Source organism: Galeopterus variegatus, unplaced genomic scaffold (assembly GCF_000696425.1).
Source record: "Galeopterus variegatus unplaced genomic scaffold, G_variegatus-3.0.2 Scaffold62, whole genome shotgun sequence".
Taxonomy (NCBI): domain Eukaryota; kingdom Metazoa; phylum Chordata; class Mammalia; order Dermoptera; family Cynocephalidae; genus Galeopterus; species Galeopterus variegatus.
Genome location: NW_007726173.1, coordinates 794287 through 812668, shown reverse-complemented (window position 1 = coordinate 812668; position 18382 = coordinate 794287). Strand labels below are relative to the sequence as shown.

Here is an 18382-nt window from a genome sequence, read left to right as displayed (position 1 = left end):
ACCAGGAGTGCATGACTGTTCGGGAGCGCTCTAATGTACCACTAATCCCACACCGCCATCACTTCGCATACCATCGACTGACTACGCACACTCTAGCAAAACAAAGAGCAAACAGCAGAGTCAAAATACCTGCTGCCTTTCACAGGTGTCTTTCTGAAAAGACAGCTGAAACCTTAGCTTTAAAGCTGAACAAAATTTGGATGCCCTCCAGCACCGCAAAGGATTGTGTGTTTCTAACTTGGCACTACTGCCTCCTATCTAAGGCTGGGAGGCACATTCCCCAGAATCCCCCAACTGGGACAATTTTAGGCTAGAGCTGGCCCAAGAGGAAGCTGAGCAAGGATGGGAAGGCTGTGACTACGAAGACCAGGATGGGTCATAGAGACAGCTGGGTGCAGCACCCCTGGCCCCCACAGTGCCTTAGCTGGCTTCCTGATGCTGGTCCAGGTGACCCCCAGAGGCCTGGCACAGCTGCTGGGCACTAGACTGGGCCCCTAGTTCTACAGATGCTCCCCAAGATATGACGGTTTCTGAGACCCCTACACGAGTTCCTGTTCACGATCCCACTTGGATGCCCAAACACATGTGCTTCTTGTGTTTTCTCACAAGCTTCAGCAGCCCCCCTGGGACCAGCTGGCTGAGGCAGAGCACTCTCTGATCCATCAGCTTGCCATCTCATGCTTACTAAGAGCCAACTGACACACAAGTCTTCCATTGCCCTATTCTCAACAGCTCTGTTTTGCTGATGAAACCCTGACTGATGTTAAGAGTTTACTTTTTTTAAAAGAGTTCCTTTATCAGTTTTATAAGTTCAGATTTATTTATTATTTATTTATTTTTTAAATAAAGATGACCAGTAAGGGGATCTTAACCCTCGACTTGGTGTTGTCAGCACCACACTGTCCCAAGTGAGCTAACCGGCCATCCCTATATAGGGATCCGAACCTGTGGCCTTGGTGTTATCAGCACCACACTCTCCCAAGTGAGCCACGGGCTGGCCCCCAGATTTTTTATTTTTACAACAATACATTTTAATCTCTTCTAACTAAAAACTGTCAGAAACAGAAACTCTGTCTAAGGCTTTTATTGTTTTAACACATACCAGTTTCCAGGTAATCTCTCTGATTTCCAAAATGTGGACCGAGAATTGTAACTTAACTTAAAATCTAAAACATACGAAACTGTAGCAAGTTTTACTAAAATTAGATATTTTCCCTCAAGGAAAAAAAATCAGAAAATGCTATATGGTTATTTTTAAGAACACACTTTTCCCCTTCTGATAAACTGGAAGACTTGGTTTTCCCTGAACCGTGGGTTTAAATCACTGTAACAGAATAGAATATACAAGCACATTCTGGAACCTAATATGTAAAATTAGCTACTTATGTTACTTACTTTAATAAATTTAAAGCAAAATACAGCTCTTTTCAAACAAAGTCTTCTTTCGGAACAATTTTTCCCAAAATATTTAATAGTGATTTTCTATTTCAAGAAAAGACTAGGCTTTCCAATCCTTCCCACGTGAACAGAAACACCACTGTCCAACACTGCCGACAGAGAAAAGGAACCAGGATGGAGCAGACCATTTGGATACAGTGAGCACAGATGTTAACACTCCAAGACAGAGAGAAGTCAGTCTGCAGGGGAGATGTTAGTCCACCTCTCTGAAGCTTTCCTCAGGATGAACTGGGACATGAGCCAGCCGCCTGTTTAGGGACTGAGCACAGTAAGCTTGTGCAGCTGGTAGAGGAATGTATTCTTCCCTCTGCTGCTCTCCCGATCACCCTGCTCCACAACCAGCTTTGGATCAACCTATGGGGCAGACAAAAGGACCAGTCAATCTCTGTGATGGGGCTTTTCTAGACATAACACAAAATAAAATGGATAAATAAAAGTATACATATACAATAAAATAGCAGAAAGTACTTTTTCAGTTTTCCAAAAATATTTGCAGAACTTTCCTCTACTTTCACATGTCGTACTATATATTTGATAATTCATTTTTAAATTCACGTTTAATAATATGATGACATTTACTGAGAAATCTCCCAGACACTCCTATGTAAATGTGAACAGTAACTTCATTATACGTATTTAAACCAAGTAAGTTTTCTAAAACACACCAACCTCAAAATGAAATTCTGCTTTCAAACTAAGTCCTGCTGTTACAGGACTGTTGTTACATCAACCTCAAACACCCCAACCAAATCTGACAGGCGTGATGGTTGAGGGACCTCCCCTCTAGTCACCCGTGCAGAGTCCTGTGTGCACATGATGGAGCCAGCTCCCAGGACTGGCCCTGAGCCTCTGAAGAGGGAAACCAGCCAAGGGACATGTGGAGAGACAAAATGTCTTGTAGAGAAAGGACCCTGGAGAGCAGATGGGAAGTATGACACTTGGGGCACAGTCTCATGGAACTGCCAAAGGGATGCGGAACCACTGCCCCCTTTGGTTTATGTACAAAGACATCCTGGCTCCAGGATTAAAGCTTAAAATTCCCCTTGAGTTCCTTTAAGCCCTGACATCACATTTTATTCAGTTTTCTAAGCCTTACAGACAGGAAATGTCAAGAGCCCAAGATGAGCCCTGCCCTGTCTCACGACTGAACGGTGTCCCTTCAAACTGATATGAGGAAGCCCTAACCCCCAATGTGATGGTGTCTGGAGGTGGGGCCTTTGGGAGGTGATTACAGTGAGATGAGGTCACGTGGGGGGTGCCCATGATGGCGCTGGTGCCCTTACAAAAAGAGACACCAGAAAGCTGGCTGGCTCTTTGCAAGGGGGGACAAAGGGAGAAGGCAGCCATCTGCAAGCCCTCCTCAAAACCAAACCTGAGGCACCCTGATCTCAAGATTCCAGCCTCCAGAACTGTGAGAAATAAACATCTGCTGTTCATAAGCCACCCAGTCTGTAGTACTCAGCAGCCCAAGCAGACGAAGACAACAACCAATATAATCTAAGAGCAAATAAGCAAGCCACATGACAGGAGTGGCACAGAAGCGTCTTTACACTGACCAAGTCCAGACACTCATGCCTGTTTGTCACAAACTCGCAGAGCAATTGCCTGGGCTCTGCCTTGGCTGAGGCAGAACGGAAAGGACACTCACTACCTAGAAGGTGCCTGGCCATTCTGTGACACCTGCCAGTCACTGCCAGAACTGTCACTTTGCCTCTCACCTCTGTCCCTCAGCACCCTCTGGCCCAGGTCCTAAGCCCTGTGCCCACTGGTGGTCTGTCCCCTCATCTGGGTGGCAGGCCACTCACATGGAAGTACACTTCTCACTGACCTGATTCCATTCATAGGGCTTCTCATGCCACTTCGGAACAATCTTCTCTCTTGGTTTCAAACGACAGAACAAACTACAATTTTTAAAAAAAAAAGGAAAATTAAGTTGTCTGAATTATACATAGTAATTGAAAACACTACTGTGATTTTTTTTTAAAAAGATTTAAATCCTATGTATTTTCCCTCAGAATTAGAACTACAATAAATTTTTAAAAGGTCAAAATTTTCGTGATTATGACCAGAGAATATTTTAATCGATAGCACATTTAAAAACAAGAAGAAATGGAGTACAGCAGTTCTATAAAACCAACCCTGTCCTCCCTTTTCCCTTAACACCAGCCACAGCTGCTCCATTTCCACAGACCGCTGTGTCACCAAGTCAAGCTCTGTGACACCCAGCTGGACATTCTATATCATTTGCTCTTAAGCATGTCTTTCCATGACAAGCTAGAAATATCATCAGCTTAAAAAGACAGAGAATTCTAACACCGAGGGAGTAAAGAGGTCTGCAAATCTTCTCCCCCCAAAACGCAACTATAAAACAAGACAAAATTATAAACCACCATTGGAGGGCTCTAAAAATTAACCAAAGGCAAACAAGTTCATCCATGTGAAACTGCTGAGCTCCAGGTAAGAACTGTGGAATCTGTGGGCTTCTAGCCCAGGCTGCTACCGCCCACCACACCGCCCACCACACGCTACCCGTTCAACCCCACACCATTGTGCTGCCAGGGCCGGGCTGGGCACGAAAATGGTGTCTGCACTGCCAGAGGCGCTCACTTGATTTGGAGCAGAGGGTAAAAACCCTCACTCCTGCAGCCCCGTCAGTAAAAGTAGCAAAGGCGAAGGAAAGGAATAGAGAAAGCCCATAGCCCTGCTAGCCTCGGGTCATGGCCAGCAGCAGACCAACAGTCCAGAAAGTGAAGGAGATTCTGGAAATGAGGGTGCTGCAGAGTGCTACAAGGACCCACCCCACATCCCTGGTTGATTGGAAGGCTGCATGCACACATAGGAATGACCTGGGAAGCCCTGGAAAAAATGAGAGCCAGGCAAGAGTTAAGAACTGCCTGAGCATTGAATGTATTCCCCATCCCATACACAGGTCCACTGGCAGAGGACACAAGCCTTAGTGGCTTAGGTATTTAAGCACAACTTCTGACTAACCATCAGCTGAGCACTAAGCAATGCAGACACAGGACGACCCCTAGGAAGCTAGGCTATAAAATAAAAATGAGAATGAAACAGAACAAAAACACAGAACCCAGGCATCAGCGACAGCATAGCACAATGTGAGCAGGGGGCAGGAGGAACAGACTTGCAGATTAAGTCCAGACAAATTACTAAAGTGAAACAAAACAAAACTAACAACAAACAATGACGACCCTGGGGAGTTGCTGTACTACATCATCTAAAATGCCCAGTTTTCGAGCTGACTGTTTAGCTCAGTTGGTTAGAGCACAGTGTTACGACAACAAGGTCAAGGGATCAGATCCCCCACACCAGCCAGCCACCAAAAAATAAAAAATAAATAAAATGCCCAATTTTCAACAACAACAACAAAATATGGAGACATGCAAAGACACAGGAATGTGTAACTCATGCTCAAGAAAAAAGAGCAGCTGACAGAAGCTGAGTGAGCCCAGATGTGGCTTTAGCACACAAAGACATCAAAGCAGCCATTATAAATATGTTCAAAGAATTAAAGCAAACCATGTTTCAAGAATGAAAGATGATGATGACTCCAAGATAATCTCAATAAAAATTAAAAACTGTACAAAAGAACCAAAGAAAAATCCTAGACTTGAAAAGAACAGTAACAGAAGTGGAAAATTCCCTACAGCAGACCAACATCCACAGGTATGAGCAGGCACAACAGACTCAGTAAACCTGAAGGCAGATTAACAGAAGTTAACCAGTGTGAAGAGGAAAAAGACTGAAAAAAATTACCACGCCTCAGAGACCAGCGGGACACATCAATATATGTGTAATGTTGGTGGACTAATATAAGGGCAACAGAATGTCTTCTGAAATGAGAGAACAGGCCGGAAGCAGAAAAAATATTTGAAGAAATTTTAAAATGCAAATAGGTTATAAGTAAAAGGATAGAAAAGATATGCTATGCAAACAGTAAGCAGAGAGAGCTGGAGTGCCTATATTAACACCAGACAAAATAGACCTTAAAACAAGAAATATTACTAGAGATAAAGAGAGATTTCATAATAATGATAATGATCTTTTATGGATGAAATGCTAAAGAATCTACAAAAAACTACTAGAACTAAAAAATTGGTTTAACAAGGTCACAGGATAAAAGAACCAATATATAAAAATCAGTTGTTCATTTCTACAAATTAACAATTCAAAGATAATGAAAACAACTTAATTCATAATTATATAAAAATCAATTGTTCATTTCTAGAAATGAGCAATTCAAAAATAAAATTAAGAAAACACTGCACTCATAATAGCATAAAAAGGACTAAAATATTTAGAAATAATTTAACAAAAGTGCAAGACCTGCACAAGAAAAAGTATAAAACAGTGTTAAGAGAAATTAAAGACTGTCAAATAAACAGACATTCAATCTTCATGGATCGGATGATTCAATATTATTAAGATAGCAATTCTCCCCAAACTGATCTACAGATTCAATGCAATCACAATCTGCAAGGCTTTTTGTACAAATTGACAAGCTGATCCTAAAATTCTCATGGAAAGGAAAAGGATCTCGAAAAAAGAAAAAAAAAAAAAAAACAGGAGGACTAATACTACCCAATTTCAAGACTTACTGCAAGTATAAAGCAACAGCAATCAATATAGTATTGTGTTGGTATAAAGACAGATATAAACCAGTAGAACAAAAAGAGAAAGTCCAGAAATAAATCTTTACATTTATGGCCAATTGGTCTTTGACCAAGGTGCCAAGGCAATTCAAGATAGCTTTTTAGCAATGATGTCATAGCAACTAGATATTCATATGCAAAATAGTGAACAGTTTAGACTCTTAGACTCTTACAGCACACAGCACACACAAAAATCATCTCAAAATAGATCAAAGAGCTAAATATAAGAAGTAAATAAAAGAGGATGGAAGAGAAAACTTTCATGACCTTGAATTTAGCAATGATTTTTTTAGATATAAGACCAAAAGCATAATCTATTAAATGAAAGATAAAGTTGATTTCATCAAAAACTTGTGTTCTTCAGAAGACACCATTAAAATGAAGACAAGCTACACAATGGGGAAACCATTTACAAATTACTTACGTGATAGGAGATTTGTATCTAGAATTTATAAAGAATTTCTATAACTCTATAAGGAGAAGACAGACAAATTTTAAAGTGGGCAAAAGATTTGAACAGACATTTCACCAAAAAACAGATAAATGATTGGCTAATAGGGTTATAAATAGATGCTTTACATCACGGATCATTAAGGAAATACAAATTAAAACCACAATGAGATACTACCACACACACACTAGACTGACTACAATAAAAAAATACACTGACAACACCAAGCACTGGTGAGGGTGTGGAGAGACTGAAGCCAATGCATACTAGGATTGCTGGTGGGAAAGAAATATGATACAGCTACTTTGGAAGACAGTTTGGATGTTTCTTTAAAAATTCACATAAACCTACCAATACAACCTACCAATTCTACTCCTACATATATTTGAGACAAAAATATATGTTCACAAAAAGATTATACATGACTACTCATACCAATTTTACTCATAATGGTCAAATACTGGACATAATGCAAATATTTTATCAACTGGTGTATGGATAAACAAAATGTGGCATATATAAACAACTGAATATTATTTAGCAAAAAGGAACATGTTACAACATGGAAGAACCTCAAAAATACTAAGCTGTGAAAGAAGCCAGATTTTTAAAAAACAGCATGATTCCATGTATACAAAAATGTCAGAGAAGGCAAATCTACGGAGACAGAGAGTTGACCAGTGGTTTTGCTGGGCTTTGAACAGGAACTGCTTGCAAGTGGGCGGGAGGAACTTAAGTTTTTAAAAACAGATTTATTGAGGTATAAAATCAAACCATTTTAAGTACACAATTCATTAGTTTCAGTAAATTTATAAAGTTGTGCAAACATCACTACAATTTCATTTAAAATACTTGTTGCCTAGGCCGGCCCGTGGCTCACTCGGGAGAGTGCGGTGCTGATAACACCCAGGCCCCGGGTTCGGATCCCACATAGGGATGGCCGGTTCGCTCACTGGCTGAGCGTGGTGCTGACAACACCAAGTCAAGGGTTAAGATCCCCTTACCGGTCATCTTTTTAAAAAAAAAAAAAAAATACTCGTTGCTTGTTATCAGGAGTAGAAGCCCAAGGCTCCTGCCCAGTGCATCTTGGCATTGGAGTCACCATGGAAAATGCACAGTCGGGCAGTGGCTGGACTGGGCTTTCCTCTCATAGAGAAGGGACAGAGCAAGATCAGCTTCAGTGGTGGGTGCAGGTCCCCGTGGCCAGCGGGTCCCTCCCGGCAGTCTTTGCAGGGCAGTGGGCCTGCAGGCACCCCTCCTGTGCTGCAGCAGGAGGACCTGTCCCCTCCTGCAGTAGAGGGGTTGGCCAGGTGCCATGTAATGCACACGCTTAAGCAGGACAAAGGAGGACACGCTGAGTCTGAAACAGGGAAAGGTTTTCTCACCCAAGGCAAGAAGCCGAATGAGACCGGGAGGACCCGTTATCTGAGATAAGGAGTAAGCGCTCCAGGCCCAAGGCCCACTCTTAGGCGGCCAAGAGGGGGTCAAAAGACTGCACATGAGACTGCTTTTCCCAACAGCATTTATGAGTGAACTTTTGGTGATGACAGAAATGCTGTAAAGATGGGTTGTGCTGACGGTTTGCACAACTCTATAAATTCACTGAAATCATTGAACTGTTAAAGAAATAAACAAAAAAAAAAACCCACCTATCTATGGCATAACAAGTAAAGATCTAGTTACCCTTGTTTGGGGGTGGGGAGTAACAGTGGCTATAAGGAGACCTGAAGGAACATCAAGTCACTGGTAACACTCATTGTTCCTGTCCTGGGCACTGGCCACATGGGCGTGCGCCTGTGCACTTAACGTATGTCAAACTTCAATACAAAGTTTACTTAATAATATTTTTATGTAAAAGTCAGGAGAGAAAACTAAACTTAGCCTTTCTCACAATTTCTAAGGCAGCTTTATATATTCAATACCTTTGTAAAAGTGGTTATTAAACTAAAAGAAACCCACCCAAAATGTATGGGAAGGGGGGGAAAGTCACCATGACACTAAGTGCCACCTGCTCTTCCACAGTTCCAGCTTCCAACCAGCACAGGACACTGTCGGGCAAGGAAGGACTGGCCCCTAGCCTGGGAAGTTGGCTCTGAGCCAGGAGTGTAGGACTGGTGCAGGGAGTGCCTTCAGGTTGTCCTCCACAACCATTCCCACCCTTGTCCCTCAAGGATGACATGGGCTCGTGGGCTATGCCAATAGGAGCCCTTGCCCTCCACATTCTGGTTGAGTTTGGCCAGTGGAGAGTCCAGCAAGAGGTGAGAGGGAGGGAGGAAAATGAAGTCCGGATGATCCTTTCCTGATTTTCTTCCCTGCTGGCAGGCTCAAGAGAGGACCCAGCTCCTGGAAGGTGGTCGTCTCAGCCCCCAGATTCTAAGCCCTGCTCCTGCCCCTTGTCCCTAAGGCACCCACTGGCAGCAGCAGACACTGCACTAGCCACTGTGGTCTCCCTATGCCTGCCCACACTGTTTGAAATGACACCTTTACTACATTTTCTCATTAGCTAATTTGAGTGTGCCCACTATTTCCTGCCTGGGTCCTGCTGACACATGGGACACAAGGTGGCTGTCTTCCCAAGAAGGTGATGCCTATATCCTGATAACTCCCAGATGATGCCTCCAGCACTGAAATTTCATTTCAGATGATCCATCTGTCACATCTCCTAAACAGTGCAAATCATCCACAACAGAGACAGCTGAGAAAAAACCGGGAAGGAGCCCACATCATCACACAACCTACCCTAAAAGTTTCTGACGAGCATTGTCCTGTAGCTGTGCGATTCTTTCTGGCCCAAGATACTTCAATCCATTCGGTCCATCACAAACTAGCTTGTTAATAGCAGCCCTGAGAATATTAATCTGTAAATAAATGGCAACATAAATATTCATATGGCTCTACTATAACTGAATTTCATCCCACATTAAAAAATTCATAGTATTCAGGGTTAATATTCTATGACCCATCCAAATGGTTTCTGGGAAAATTATTAAACAACAGAAATAATATCAATAATCACTATCATAACTTAAGAAATAGCAAAAGAAAAAATTAAAAATCAGCAAAAAATGTTCAGCCTTTTAGTATGAATACACTTTTTTTTTCTTCTCCTTTTTGTGACCAGTAAGGGGAACGCAACCCTTGGCTAGGTGTCGCCCGCACCGTGCTCAGCCAGTGATGAACACACTTTTTAAACTTGTACCTTAAATGTAACCTAGTCTCACGCAAGGGCACACAGCTGACCCTGCATCACACGTGTTCCCTGAGCATTGTTGATCATGTTCATGTGGAAACCTGGAAGGTATACCACTCCCAGAGTTATCATGTGCCATGTTTTTCAACCAGCCCTGGTCACGGTTTTTCTACCTTTAATGAACTTTCTACTTTTGAATAATTTTAGATTTACGTAAGAGTTGCAAAGACCAACCCAACAGTTCGGGTCACCCCTCGTCCAATCCCCATTACTAACATCTTACATTTATCACAACTAGGAAACCAATGCTGGCATATGACTATTAACTCCAGACTGTATGTGGATTTGACCAGTGTTTCAATTAATGCCCTATTTCTGTGTCAAGATCCAGTTCAGGGCACCACATTGTACTTGTCGTGTCTCCTCTGGGATAGGACAGTTTCTCAGACTCTTCTTGTTTTTCACGACCTTGACAGTGTTGAGAAGGACTGGTCTTTAGTTCCGTAGACTGCCCCTGCTTGGGCTTGTCTGACGTTTTTCTCGACTAGAGAGAGGTGCAGCGCCTTCCTCTTCATGTCATATGGGGGCCTGCCATGGTCGTGGCATCTCACTGTCACTTAGCTAAGGCAGGTTCTGTTGGCTATTCCGCTGCAGAGTTCTCCCTCCCCCTTTCTCTACTCTAGTGTTTGGAAGCATATCACCAAGTCTAGAGTGCCCTCAGGGAGGAAAGTGCCTGCACACACCACAGGGAATTCTTCCGTAGAAAAGATTCATCACTTCTTCCCCAAGCAGTTAATCATCTATTTACATCCATATGGACACATGGATAGTTTATATTTCGGGCTATAGTCCAATACTACGTTATTGAGCTTCTTGCTCAAGCTGCTCCAGCTTTGGTCCATGGGAGCTCTCTGAGGCAGCTCCTGTGTCCCCTGGCATGCCCCACCCCTTTGTTTTTTGAGCATGCCCTCACTTTCCAGCACTACCAGAAGCTCCAGGCTCATCTTGTATTTTCCCTGCCTCAGCCCTAGAATCAGAAATCACAATCTGGGCACTGGGTTTGCTCACTGCTTCTGGGCCCCCACAGAGGTAGATGACATCTGCATGCATGCAAACCCATGAATGAACACACACCTGCAACCGTTTCTGTATCTCCCCATCTCTGCACATGCTAAGCTAGCCATGAGTTTGTGCTACCACAGGGTTTGTCCTAGCCCCTTCCTTTTTGCTCACTTGTAACTCCCTCCCCAGTAGCAAGAAGCCTGGCTCCCGCCTCCATCTACTTACCTGCTCAGCTCCAGTAACACGTAACGCAGCTTCTTAACTGCTAACTTGCACTACTATGAGAAACAGCTCTGCCCACTGGTGGACAGTGTTCACATGCAACTTCTCTTGTCTGCAGCTTTATGCTTCCAGTCAAAACACTTTCCCAAAGCTTCCTTTTTCCTCACCCCTTTGATATGATCATGTCTTGCATGTGTAACACAGTTCCATTCATTCATCACTGTCTACATTCCATCCTGGGAGCCCCAGCACCCTGGTTGTGTCTGTGCTTTCAGATCGCAAACACTGTTCCACTCTCTCATGATGGATATTTCTATGGGTTTTGATGAACGCATGGAGCCGTGTATCTCCCACCTCAGTGCCATACGGCACAGCTCCTCCACTCCCAGTTTTCCCTATGCATCCCCTTTGGTGTCCATCACTCCCCCATCCCCCAATAACTGCTCACCTGTTTTCTGTCCCTATAGTTTTGCCTTTTCTAGAATGCCATACAAACAGAATCACACAATATTTAGCCCCAGAGTCCCAGCTCTTATTTAGTAAAAATCTACTTAAGAATCATTCATGCTAATGCCTGAATCATTGATTCCTTTTTACCGCTGGACAGTAGTCTATTGTGTGGCTATGCCACGGTTTATCTATTTGCCTGTTGAGGAACATCTTGATTGCTTCCAGTTTTTAGCAACTACAAATAAAGATGCAATCAACATTCACATACAGGTTCTATGTGGAAGGAGTTTTCGAATCTCTTAGATAAATACCTATACATGGGATTACTGGGTCATATGGTAGATATATGTTTAACTTGTCTTCCAAAATAGTATCATTCTGCATTCCCACCAGCAACGAACAAGAGCTCCCACTGCTCCACATCTGCGTCATATGGTAGACATATGTTTAACTTTATAATAAACTTGTCTTCCAAAATAGTATCATTCTGCATTCCCACCAGCAACGAACAAGAGCTCCCACTGCTCCACATCTGGGTCATATGGTAGACATATGTTTAACTTTATAATAAACTTGTCTTCCAAAATAGTATCATTCTGCATTCCCACCAGCAACGAACAAGAGCTCCCACTGCTCCACATCTGCGTCATATGGTAGACATATGTTTAACTTTATAATAAACTTGTCTTCCAAAATAGTATCATTCTGCATTCCCACCAGCAACGAACAAGAGCTCCCACTGCTCCACACCCTTGCCAGCATTGGTTACTGTCAGTTGTTTGGATTTCAGCCATTCTAACAGGCATGCAGCAGTAGTTTTAACACAGTGGGCTGTAATATGTTTTCCTAACGACACGCAATGCTTAGCCTCTTTCCATTTGTTTATTGCCATCCATATTTTAATTTGGTTGCTTGGTTTTTTATTATTGAGTTTTAAGAGCTCCTTATATATTATGCATACAAGTCCTTTATCAGATACATGATTCACCAATATTTTCTCCTAGTGTGCAGCTTGTCTTTTCATCCTCTTAACAGGGTCACTTAAGAGCAAAAGTTTTTAATTTTGATCAAGTCCAATTTATCAATTTTTTCTATCACAGAATGTGCTTTTGGTGTTGTATCTACAAACTCATGCCAAACCCCAAGTCACATGGATTGCTTTCCCATATTTACTTCTAGGATGTTTATAGTTTCACGTTTGACAATTCTATGATCTGAGGAGTATTTTCAGTCTTCAGGCCCCTTATGTGAAAGGGCGGTTGAGAGTTCGCCATCACAGAAGAGGTTGGACAACGCCTGCCCAGGCAGTGCCATCCACGCACGCGGCCCCTCTGTGCCTTCTTTTCCCCATCCTTCTGTGCACTTGTGTCCACTGCACCTATTTAGTGAAGCTTCTGAGAAAAGAAGAAATGCTACAAAGAAGTGTTTCCCAATCTGCTGGAGGTAAAGGATTGGTTTTGTTTTTTCCCACTTTGTTAAGTGTGACAAAAACATACAAAATACAAGCCCATGCTTTTCATGATTAGATTTAAAAGACAATTACTTTGTCCCCACACTGCATAAGTTTCTAAAAGTCTACCCTGGGCTTCTGCACTCTGGGGTCACATGTGCAGCTCAGCAAGGCCACCTGGCCCGGGAAGAGGATGGAGGGCAGGGCTTCATTTCCTCACTTCCCCACATGAACTAGCAAGACATTTAGCCTGCTGGACTTGAATGAGACCTGGAGAGATGCCATGCACAACAGTCCTTCTGCTGTGGCGGTGAATTCATTGCCCAGAAAAGCTTACCATGCCAGAAGACAAGATGACAAGTTCATAGGTAGCATCTGTCAGGAAGCTATTTCTCACAGAAAAGAAAAGATAGGCCAGTGAAGGAGTGATCCTTCTGCACTGGGCAGCGTAGGTGGCACGGGGAGAGCGAGCAATCCAGGGCCAGAGTGCATGTCTGCATTTACAGAACCACATCAGACACCGCATTCATTGTCAAGTGGGTGTGTACACAAAACGAGAGAGAGGAATCACTATGACCCTGTAATGAACATGTCACTCTTACCTCTACAACGTCCTCCACATTGAACTGAACATCGAAAGCTAGCTCAATGTCATGTTCTGGCAGTACAGGAGCCCCGGTAGTTGGATTCCATCCCAAACCACAAAGGACTCCAGTATAGCACTTTCCATCCTGATCAACCCTAAATAAAATGTTTTAAGAAGAGTTGATTACTTCAAAATTGTTAAACCAGTTTTAACATTAAAGCATCGACCAATTAAATCATCCTGAATTCTGCCAGCCCTAATAAAAAAACTAATGTCATTTGTGCATTTTTTCTTCTGGTTTTTACACTAGAAATATAATTATGTATAGCTATAATAACAGTAAATTAAATATTTTTATTAATCCAATATTAAGTTTCTAATTCTCACTATAGCAGATAAGATAATGGGAAGAATATTTTATCACATATAGTTTTGTTTTTCCTATCTTTGAATTCTTTCCACAGGTTAATTCTTATTAGGGAGATTTCTGGAGATTTATGATGTGTGAAACAAGTCTAGCACTTAGTAAAAGCCTAAAAGACATCTGTTCCACCTTCCATCCTAAAACAATTGTGTACACACTTACAAGATTTTATATCCCGGTTTTACCAAAAACTCTCTACTCCCCTCCGACCACTTAGGCGGTCCTACCTTTTCCATCTCTCAAAGCTTCCCTAAATCTGTTAGTCCTCTCCATCTCTACTGCCACCAGCCTGATCCAAACCACTGTCACTTCTCACCTAGACTCATGCAGTAACTTTCTACCAATTTTCCCCACAGCTACAGTTCTTTCAATCTTTTTTTTTTTTTTTTTGGTGTCTGGCTGGCACCGGGATCGAACTCTTGACTTTGGTGTTTTCAGCACCATGCTCTAACCAACCAAGCTAACCAGCCAGCCCCCTCAATCTTTTTTCCATGCAGCAAACAGTGTCAGCTTTTCAATACAAATCCACTAACATTACATCCTTGCATAAGGCCTTTCAGTCATTTCCAACTGCATTTTGAATAACACCAGGGCCTTCAAGCCACAGTGTGATCCAGTCTCCGCTCAGTTCTTCCATGTCATCTCACGTTCCTTCTCCATGCTCTACCCAGCTCCATTTCCCTGGCTTCCCTGAAGCCCTCTGTCCAGCCCAAGGAACATGGGCTCCTCCAGCCTCTCTTCGAGAGGGAAACTTTCCCTCCCAACTTTACTTCCCCCATTCCCTGCAATGCCCCTCAAGAGCCCTCTGCCCACCAGTTCTCACTTAGGCATTATCTCAAATGCCAGTCCCTCAGTCCATAATAAGTTCAACAAGTAATTGACAATGAACATTAACACCGAATGCCTTTCAAAATATTTCATTCATTTTCTTTAATACTTAAGCAACTCAGACTTTGATCCAAATCCCAGCATCTGGATCAATTAGTTTTTCTTCCCAGCTATATTGAGGTATAAATGTCAAAAATTGTACATATTTAAGGTGCACATGATGTTTTGATATATGTATACACTGGGAAACAATTACCACAATCAAGTTAATTAACACATACATCACCTCACAGTTATCATTTTATATGGAGTGAGAACACTCTCTTAGCAAATTTCAAGTATATGACACAGTATTATTAATTACAGTCACCATGCCTACCTTAGATTCCCAGAACTTATTCATCTTATAACTGAAAGTTTGTAGATCGGTTAAGTTTTGATGGAAAAAAACAGGCAGTTTTCTTATTCCTAGGTATATACATATACTCCTAAGTATATATTTATATGTGTGTGTGTGTGCACGCACATGTAAGTCCTAAATATATATATTCTTCTATATATGTATGTATGTGTATATATGCCCTAAATATATATATATTTTCATAAATATTTGTGTGTGTATGTATAAATACTGACTTACTTTTTCTCTCTCTCTCCCTCTTTTAGTTTAATGAAAATGAAAGAGAATCCTACTTTAAGTACTCAAAGAACAAAGACCAGGAATTCAGACTTAAAATTAGTAAAGCAAATAATCAGCACCTAAAGTCACAAAAACGTTCCTGTAAACAGTAAGCTCTCCCACATTATTTTCAAAATAATTTACTTTAGTATGATTACAATTCACACAAAACCTTTCTAGAACAAAAGTGATGAATCACCAAGGGTTAACTAATTTTAACAGAACATCTGACAGCTGCTGTAAGACTTAAACTGACTGCTCACATGTCACAACACATGCACCTCAACAAGGATAGTCCAAAAGATTAAGCCTTGAACTGACCCACACTAGGGTGGTAATTCTTTGCTCATCTGCTCTAAATCTTAAGAGATTAAAGGTGATCTAAGCACTGGGTTTAATTCTCTTCTAGGAATCTAAATATGTGAACTTTAGATGCAGCAATTAAGACTACAGAAATATTTTAATTCATTTATAATGCATACTTCAGGTAAAACTGAAGTATGCATTACAAAAATCAGGGCAGGAACCAAAGCAGCATATTGCATACAGACGACAGCAGAGCATGCTATAGAAATAATCCATTCTGGGCCGGCCCGGTGGCACACTGGAGAGTGCGCCGCTTGGGAGCGCGGCGGCGCTCCCGCCAAGGGTTCGGATCCCATGTGGAGACCGGTTCCCGCTCACTGGCTGAGCGCAGTGTGGGCGCAACACCGAGGGTTGCAATCCCATTGCCGGTCAGTAAAAAAGACAAAAAGGAAAAAAAAAAAGAAAAGAAAAGAAATAATCCATTCTGAAACAACTTACACAAAGGAGCTTAAGTTTACACAAGCTGACTGCTGCTGTGCTTGGAAGGGCTGATTTCTCCAGACAATTATATTTAAAATAAATACAACAGAAGAGGAACTTCTGTTGCAAGCTAATATTCTAGGACTACCTATGTGAGCCAAATAAGGAAATATATTTCCTCAAAAGTTAAATGTTAGTCAATCAGAAATGTTTGTATAAAAAAGGGCTGTTGGGCCGGCCCGGTGGCGCACTGGAGAGTGCCTCGCTTGGGAGCGCGGCGGCGCTCCCGCCGAGGGTTCAGATCCCATGTGGAGACCGGTTCCCGCTCACTGGCTGAGCGCAGTGCGGGCGCAACACCGAGGGTTGTGATCCCGTTGCCAGTCCCTGGTGCGGGCGCGACACCGAGGGCTGCGATCCCGTTACCGGTCAGTAAAAAAGACAAAAAGGAATAAAAAATAAATAAATAAATAAATAAATAAAAAAGGGCTGTTAAATATTCCGCAATGGGCATTATATTAATCTGCATATTACATTACAGTGTTAGATAGCAGTATTTGCTGAAAATCTTAACAAAATCTCCAAATGCAGCCTAAGCTACTCCCTGTGAGGCTTTCTGACTCTTCCCACTTCCCCGTGGCTGCCAGAAGCAACTAGAGTGGGACATGCATGACCATCGCAGAAGCGACCCTGTGTGCAGTGCCCACAGGCTTCAGACGCCGCACTGAGCATCACACAGCTCCCTTGATCCCTCAGTAATCCTGGGAGATCAAGAGAGCTCTTTTGCACAGATGGGAAACCTCAGAGGCTGGAGGCCCTCCCAAAGTCAGCAAACACATGGCAGGCCAGAGTCCAAGCCCAGGCTGCCTGCTGCCATGGCCTTCCCACTCAACTGGAGGGTGGCCCTTCCCCAACACACTCTCACCACCTCACGTTCCCAATACAGAAAAGGCACCTTCGCATTATTCTCAAATTTAATAAGGCTTTTTAAAAAATATGTGGTGTAGATCAATAATTTTTTAATACAAAACAGTACATGAATACATTGTAAACAATTTAAACAGAATGTTAGTATACAGAGTGGGGCAGATTGTATTTTCCAAAGATGGTGAATGACATCAACAGCTCCATCCTATATGCTGTTCAAATGGGATGGATGATCCTGCACCATGAATCTGGGTGGGACTTGAGAGGCTAGTTCATAAAAGATGACAAGCTTCCACATGACTCTGTCTCAGGACACTGACCCTTAGAACCCAGCCACCAAACTGTCAAAGCCCAAGCTAGCCCACTCAGAGACGACTTGCACAGGCCCTCCTGGGAAGGAAATGAGGCCTTCAGCCAGCATCCATCACCAGACATATGAACAAATGAGCCCAGACATGACTCCCATCCACCAGCCTTCAAGTCTTCCAGCAGAAGACCCTGGAGTTATGGAGCAGAGACAACCTGTCCCTCATTATGCCATTTGCATTCCTCATCCACAGAATAAAAAAAGGTTGCTTTACTCCACTAAGTGTTGGGGTAATTTGTTTCCAGCCAGGGTAACTGATGGAGTTTGGATGTGTTGTCCCCTCCAAAACTCATGTGGAATTTTGATCCCCAATATGGCAGTACTGGAAACTGATTAGAGTCATGGGGGCGGATCCCTCATGAATGAATTAATGCTCTCCCTGGGGGAGGGGGGATAAATGAGTGAGTTCTCGCTCTATTAGTTCCCGCAAGAGCTCGTTGTTGGGCTGGCCCAGTGGCGCACTGCTACGGTGCACCTCTTGGAAGCACGGCGGCGCTCCTGCCGAGGGTTTGGATCCCACATACAGACCAGTTCCCACTCACTGGCTGAGCGAGGTGCGGGCGCGACACCAAGGGTTGTGATCCCGTTGCCGGTCCCGGTCCGGTACAGGCGCGACACTGAGGGTTGCGATCCGTTGCCGGTCACAAAAAAAAGACAAAAAGGAAAAAAAAAAAAAAGAGGGCCAGCCCGGTGGCGCACTGGATAAGTGCGCCGCTTGGGAAGCGCGGCGGTGCTCCCGCCCGAGGGTTCGGATCCCACATACAGACCGGTTCCCGCTCACTGGCTGAGCGAGGTGCGGGCGTGACACCAAGGGTTGTGATCCCGTTGCCAGTCC

At 43.0% G+C, this 18382-nt stretch overlaps 1 protein-coding gene across 1 annotated transcript in view; it reads right to left on the bottom strand.

Annotated features, from left to right (window-relative positions):
• Positions 1–1068: 1068 nt before the first annotated feature.
• TDRD9 (tudor domain containing 9) overlaps positions 1069–18382 on the bottom strand; it is a 91774-nt gene continuing 74460 nt past the window's right edge. The window contains exons 32-35 of the mRNA XM_008576632.1: positions 13556–13694; positions 9319–9437; positions 3287–3359; positions 1069–1812 (exon numbers count right to left, since the gene is read on the bottom strand). Of these exons, the coding sequence (XP_008574854.1) occupies positions 1711–1812; positions 3287–3359; positions 9319–9437; positions 13556–13694 (433 nt within the window). The 3' untranslated portion in view covers positions 1069–1710. The remainder of the gene's footprint in view (positions 1813–3286; positions 3360–9318; positions 9438–13555; positions 13695–18382) is intronic.